We start from the raw sequence: 7,058 nt of genomic DNA on the forward strand, positions 1-7,058 counted from the left end.
ATTTTTATAAACTTTATGCACGATTGACTTGCGAGGCCGGTGCGTTGTGCAATTAGCTCACAGGGTGTAATAAGATGGAGGGTTTGTGTCACTGTGAGTTGCGGGGAGGGGGGGCACGAAGGGAGGCTCAGCCACTCTCAATGTATACATGGTCGTACTTTGACAATAAAGGTTCATTCGTTCATTTATTGGAGGCATCTCTTAAATGGCAGGCCGAATAAAGTGAACCGCAGTCTTTCTCGACCTTGGCAGAGTTTGCAAATGGGTGGCCTTCAACTCCCAGAATTCCCCAAACTAGCTCGGACCCAACCAGACTCCTATTTCCCCCATCAGAATAAACCGGAAACTCGCAAAAATCTCCCTTGCAGTGCAAACAGCCTAATTATTCCAGATTACGGATTCAGAGGTAGACTGCAACTGAGGCTGGAGGCTCCTCGGAGCTGCCACTAACCTGAGACATACAGTGAGGCAGCTTTTCTGGGGGATGACTCAGCCGTCCAACTCAACCGAGGGATGCTTCATCTCTCAGACGCCAGCTAAAAAAAAAAAGAGAGAGAGAGAAATTTATGCTATTTTTTTTTTAACAAAGCAGCCTCTCTGACTCACCGCTTCAAACTGCAAGTCTTAAAGGGGAAATTTTTTTGAAACGAGGTGGGCAAGATTACAGAAGCAGATCCCCCTTCTCTGAGAGATCAACTCATGCAGGATCTCTCTCTCTCTCTCTCTCTCTCTCTCTCTCTCTCTCTCTCTCTCCTTCTTTCTTTCTTTCTTTCTTTCTTTCTTTCTTTCTTTCTTTTTCCTCTCTCCCCCCTTTTCCATTGTATCCGAGAATACAAAACCAGGGATGGAAAAAAGTTTACATTTACTTTAGTCCTTGCAGAGGGCAAATGTAAGTCGGATCTGCTACCAGGATCATTCTGAAGCTTTATATCAGTAAAGTTTTATATCTGAAGAGTTTTATATCGGAAATGGGGCCTGTTTTTTGCATCGTATTGGAGCTGCCCAATGCAACCTAATTCTCCTTTCCTTTCCTCTCCTCTCCTTCTCCTTTCCTTTCTTTTCCTTTCCTTTCCCTTCCTTTCTCCTCCATTCCTATTCTTCCCTCCCTTCTTTTTCTCCTCCATCCCTATTCCCTTCCTTCCTCCCATCCATCCATCCATCCTTCCCCTTCCCTTCCTTACCTTTTTCCATCCATTTACTCTCTTTCCCCTTTCCCCACTTCCCTTCCCTTCCCTACTTTCCTCCCTTTATTTTCTTCTTTTTTTTCTTTCCTCCCTCCCTCCCTCCTCATTTTTCCTTTGCCCTTCCCTTCCTAAACCACATTTAAGCCTGGCTAAATCAGCTCCAGCTTTTGAACGTCAGGAAACGCCCTTGATTTTGCTCAAGGAAACGTTGGGAAACTTTCAATCAGGCTCCAAATAATTTGGGAACAGGGGGTTGCCTGGCCCAACCCCACCAGCTGGGACATGCTGTCTCTCCCCCAGGCTAAAAACAAGAGTCATCTCTCCCGTGCCAAACCAGAGAGAATTCCCATCTGTTGGGGGGAAAAAATGAAAGACACTTTCCTGTCTACGGGACGCTCCGTCCCAGGGTTGCAAACATCGCACACAAATGCCCCCTTATGTGCCTGTTTGTCCGGCCGCATAAGGTCCAGTTTTGTTCTCCAGGGTGGGTGGGTTGATTTTTTTTTGTGGGGGGGGGGAGGAGAGGTGGCAGAGAGGATTTATTTTAAACGCTGACCACTCTGGTTTGGAATCCAGAGTTTCCAAAGAAAACGCTGTTTGTGGGTGAAAAGGCTTGGAGAAGGCTTGCCAAGAGGGGAGGAGAGACAGCAGGCTGGGAGCAACGGAGAGTGGAAAGAGAAACCCAATCCCCCAAATGACCATCCCTTCCCCACCTCCGATCCCGGCCGTATAAAAGGCTCCCCACACCTTCCCACCTGGACGATCCCTTTGCAAAGGACCAAGGTTGAGGTGAGTGGCTGTGGGGCCGCGGGAAGGGAGGTGTGGCGGGGGGGGAGGCTGGTATATATATATATATATATATATTCTCCTTTTTCTGCAAAGTTTTCCTTTGCTCAGAGGGCGGGTTGGGCCTGGGGAAAAGGAGGGGAGCTGGGCCTGGCATTGCCCAAGGATCCGTGACTCTTTCCTGGGGTGTGAAAGACAGACAGACAGAGGCCCAAGGTAAATAGTTATGGTGGGAAGAAAGAAAGAGAAAGAGAGAGAGAGAGAGAGAGAGAGAGAGAGAGAGAGAGAGAGAAAGAAGGAGAGAGAAAGAAGGAGAGAGAAAGAAACAGAAAGGGAGGGAAGGAAGGAAGGAAGGAAGGAAGGAAGGAAGGAAGGAAGGAAGGAAGGAAGGAAGGAAGGAAGGAAGGAAGGGACAAAAAAGATTAGTAAATGTGCAGACTGAATAAAGATAGATTAGCAGATAGATAAAAATTGGATTGGTAGATAGGTTAGAAAATAAATTAGATACATTAGAAGATGGGTGGATGGATGATGAAAGAAAGAAAGAAAGAAAGAAAGAAAGAAAGAAAGAAAGAAAGAAAGAAGAAAAGAAAGAGAAAGAAGGAAAGAAAGAAAGAAAGAAAGAAAGAAAGAAAGAAAGAAAGAAAGAAGGAAGGAAGGAAGGAAGGAAGGAAGGAAAGAAAGAAAGAAAGAAAGAAAGAAAGAAAGAAAGAAAGAAAGAAAGAGGAGGGAAGGAAGGTAGGTAGCTAGGAAGGAAATCCATTTAAGACGGATTTCAGATTAAATATATTCAGGATCTCTTAACAACCCCCTCCCTTAGTGACAGACCTGCCAGTCCCATCTGTGGCCATAAAGCCGAGGAATTTCCTGCATCTCCTGGGACCGCTTGCTTTCCAAAGCTGTCTCCATGAAATAAGCCCCCAGGGCTTTCTTCTGCATCACCCCCCCACCCTTTCTCCCCCCCCCCCACGTTCCTCTTCTCTGGCAGCCTGCCTCCCCCTCGACGGAAGACGGACCACCCTCCCTCGCCATGGCCAGTAGCGAGCTGACGGAGCTGGAGACGGCCCTGCACAAAATTATCCAGGTGTTCTTCACCTATGCCGCGCAGGAGGGGAACAAGGCCACCCTCACCGCCGGCGAGTTTAAAGAGCTGGTCGCCCTGCAGCTCCCCAACCTCATGAAGGTGGGCAGGGCCAGGGGAGGGGGCGGGAAACGGGGGTGGGAGTGGGAGACAAGCACCCACTGTGTCCCCCCCCAAAACAGATGTCACCGGCGAAACCCCAGATGTTCTGGGTGCAAAACCAGCTGAGCCTCCCCCCTCCCCAGGTTTAGGAGATTCGCCCCCAGGTGGAAACGCCAAGCCCGCCTGGTGGCTGGTTAACCGAATCTTCGCAGTCGTTAAATTACTCAGCCGGTCGTTAAGTGAACTTGGCTTTCCCCACTGACTTGGCTTGTCTGAAGGTCGCCCAAGGGGGATTGTACGGATGATGGTTGCAGGGTCCCCCCGGGGGGAGGGGGGGTGTCACGCGATCCCCTTTGGGGACCCTTCTGACCAGCAGCATCAATCGGGAAGCCGGATTCGTTTCCCCGCCGTGCTATTGACTTAATGACTGCAGCGATTCACTTAACAACCGTGGCGAGAAAGGTGGCAAAGTTAAACAATTAAACAAACGTTAATTGTTCTGATAGTTAGAACGACTAATCAGCGGAACCACCTGCCTCCAGAAGCGGTGACTGCTCCAACACTGGAGGTTTTTAAAGAAGAGACTGGACAGCCATTTGTCCGAAATGGTATAGGGTTTCCTGCCTGAGCAGAGGGTTGGACTAGATGACCTCCAAGGTCCCTTCCAACTTTATATTATTATTATTATTATTATTATTATTATTATTATTATTATTATTATTACTATTATTATTGTTATTGTTATTGTTGTTGTTGTTGTTGTTATTGTTATTGTTATTATTATTGTTATTATTATTGTTATTATTATTGTTATTATTAATGTCTCGCTTAGCAACAGAAAAGTTGGGCTCAGCCGTGTTCGTAAGTCGAGAACAGCAGAAAATATTCTACTGAAATATTTTTTTCCACCCTCTTTTTTTTCCCTACTCCTTCCATTGTCGGGTTTGTCTCTCTGCACCGAGTATCCGCAGTGCCGCTCTTTCTTGACAAGGGAAATTGTTTCCTTTTTAAAAAAAAATAAATAAATTCTCCCCCTCTATGCCTTTTTTTCTTTCTTTGTTTTTGAAGAACGTCGGGGACCTGGACGAGAAGATGAGAAGCTTGGACGTGAACAACGACAAGGAGCTGAAATTCGGAGAATACTGGCGGCTGATTGGGGAGCTGGCCAAGGAGATCAAGAGAGAAAAAGTGGGGAAGAAGAAGTAGTAGATGGGGTTGTGGCTGTGGACTGCGTGTCAAGCGTGGGGATTTCGGGAGAAGGGGCGGAGTCAGGAAACTGCACCACCAGGAAGACCTCAAGACTTTGAGAGTCACAAACCCTCTTGTAGCTTCTAAAGTTCAAATAAATCTCCGCGTTCCACATAGGTGGTTTCCATCATTCGATGGTCAAAGAAAAGTGTGCCATTATGTGTGTTTATGTCTGTGTTTGTGTGAAACAGAAGGGGTGGGGCAGATCCCTGCCAAAATGAAGCCAAGATCTGATGCCCGCGAATGCCGCATTCACAAACCCTCTTGTAGTTTTCTAAAGATCAAATAAACCTCCGCATTCCAGATGGGTGGTTTTCGAACATTCGATGGTCAAACCAGAAAGAAAAGAGTGGGTTTACGTGGGAACATGTGTGTGTCTGTGTGTGTCTGTGCAAAAGAAACAGGAGTGGGGGGAGGCAGATCCCTGCCAAAGTGAAGCCAGGATCTGATGCCCAGGAATACTGCATTCCAGTTTCAAGGTTTTCCAGGCCCCACAACACACAGTTGCTAGTTTAGAACAACTGGAGGATAAAAATGAAGCAAGAACAGTTGCAGGAATGGAGCGTGGCTGGTTTAAAGAAGAGGACGGGGGGGGGGGGACATGATAGCACTCTTCCCATATTTGAGGGGCTTCCCCAAAGAAGAGGGGGGTCCACCCGTTCTCCAAAGCACCTCAAGGCAGGAGGAGAAGCAACGGATGGAAACTGGTCCTCCCCCCCCTCCTCCCCCCCCTCCATTGCATGTGAGAATACAAAGGCAGAGATGGACTGGTGTGGTTTTTTTTCTCCTTTGTCCCCAAATCAGATCAAGGGCAGCTGAAAAAGTTTAAATTCACTTTAGTCCCTCCAGAGGGCAAAGAGGGCAAATGTAAGTCGGATCTGCTGCCAGGATCATTTCTGGAGCCAGGCTTTATATCAGTAAAGTTTTTATATCTGAAGAGTTTTTATATCGGAAATGCGGCCTGTCTTTTGCATCGCATTTGGAGCTGCCCAACGCAGCCTAATTCTCCTTTCCTTTCCCTTCCTTTCTCCTCCATTCCTATTCTTCCCTCTCTTTCCGAAACTGTCTGGAAAAAACGAAAACACACTTTACCGTCTACGGGACGCTCCGTCCCAGGGTTGCAAAGGACTCGCACAAATTGCCCCATTATGCGCCGGTTTGCCCGCTGCACAAGATCCAATTTTTGTCCTGCAGGGTGGGGTTTTTTTGGGGTGCAGTGGGGTGTGGATGGGGAGGAAGGATTTTTTTTTTTTAAAGCCCAGGCCACTCTAGTTTGGAATCAGCAGTTTGCAAAGAAAAGGCTTGGAGAAGGCTTGCCAAGTGGGGAGGAGAGAAGGCTGTGAGCAATGGGTTGTGGAATGACAAACCAAGCATTGCACTTGACCATCCCTTCCGCACTTCCCGATCCTGGCCCTATAAAAGGATCCCCACACCTTCCCACCTGGGACGATCCCTTTGCAAGAGGACCGAGGTTGAGGTGAGTGGCTGTGGGGGCTGCGGGAAGGGAGGTGTGTGTGGGGGGGAGGCTGGCATATTTTTTTTTCTCTCCTTTTTCTGCAAAGTTTTCCTGAAGAGTGAGCGTGGCATTGTCCAACCTGTGAATGAAGATTTAGGATCGTGTTCTTTCCGGGGGTTTGAAAGACAGACAGACAGAGCCAGCAGACAGATGCGCAGGGTAAATAGGTATGATGCAAAGAAAGAAAGAAAGAAAGAAAGAAAGAAGAAAAGAAAGAAAGAAAGAAGGAAAGAAAGAAAGAAAGAAAGAAAGAAAGAAGAAGGAAGGAAGGAAGGAAGGAAGGAAGGAAGGAAGGAAGGAAGGAAGGAAGGAAGGAAGGAAGAAAAGAAAGAAAGAAAGAAAGAAAAGAAAGAAAGAAAGAAAGAAGAGGAAGGCAGGAAGGAAGGCAGGAAGGAAGGAAGGAAGGAAGGAAGGAAGGAAATCCATTTAAGACGGATTTCAGATTAAATATATTCAGGATCTCTTAACAACCCCCTCCCTTAGTGACAGACCTGCCAGTCCCATCTGCGGCCATAAGTCGAGGAATTTCCTGCATCTCCTGGGACCGCTTGCTTTCCAAAGCTGTCTCCAGGAAATAAACCCCCAGGGCTTTCTTCTGCATCACCCCCCCCTACCCTTTCTCTCCCCTCCATGTTCCTCTTCTCTGACAGCCTGCCTCCCCCTGGACGGAAGACGGACCACCCTCCCTCGCCATGGCCGGCAGAGAACCGCCGCTGCTGAGACGTTACTGAGGGAAGTTTTTGTCATCTGGACGACTATGACATTCTGGATGATGACAAGATCACCCCCCTGCATGTTTAAAAAGCTGTCCAACAGCAGCTCCCCCACTTCATGAAGGTGAGCAGGGCCAGGGGAGGGGGTGGGAAACAGGTGTGAGTTTCTCGGGGGGGGGGAGAAGCACCGAATTTCCCCCCCGAACAGATGTGGAGGCGAAACCCCAGATGTTCTGGATGCTTTAGCAGAGCCGCCAGGTTCTCTGCGTGATGCCGCTTGCGGACGTCCGTTCTGGCCCGGGACCAACAAAAAATTAGCTACCGGTTCTGCCAAAGTGGTGGGAACCGGCTGAATCCCACCACTGGGCAACGCTCCCTTAAAGAAAGGTCTCGCTTAGCGACAGAAAAGTTGGGCTCAATTTTGGTCG

At 48.1% G+C, this 7,058-nt stretch overlaps 1 protein-coding gene across 1 annotated transcript; it reads left to right on the plus strand.

Moving 5' to 3' along the window:
- Positions 1–1,750: 1,750 nt before the first annotated feature.
- LOC310650713 (protein S100-A13-like) lies at positions 1,751–4,635 on the plus strand. The gene is made up of 3 exons (XM_083380295.1): positions 1,751–1,973; positions 2,959–3,153; positions 4,222–4,635. The coding sequence occupies exons 2-3, from the start codon at positions 3,001–3,003 to the stop codon at positions 4,357–4,359; spliced, it is 291 nt and encodes a 96-aa protein (XP_083236421.1). The 5' UTR covers positions 1,751–1,973; positions 2,959–3,000; the 3' UTR covers positions 4,360–4,635.
- Positions 4,636–7,058: the final 2,423 nt, after the last annotated feature.

Source organism: Vipera ursinii (genome assembly GCF_947247035.1).
Source record: "Vipera ursinii genome assembly, contig: scaffold_454, whole genome shotgun sequence".
Taxonomy (NCBI): Eukaryota; Metazoa; Chordata; class Lepidosauria; order Squamata; family Viperidae; genus Vipera; species Vipera ursinii.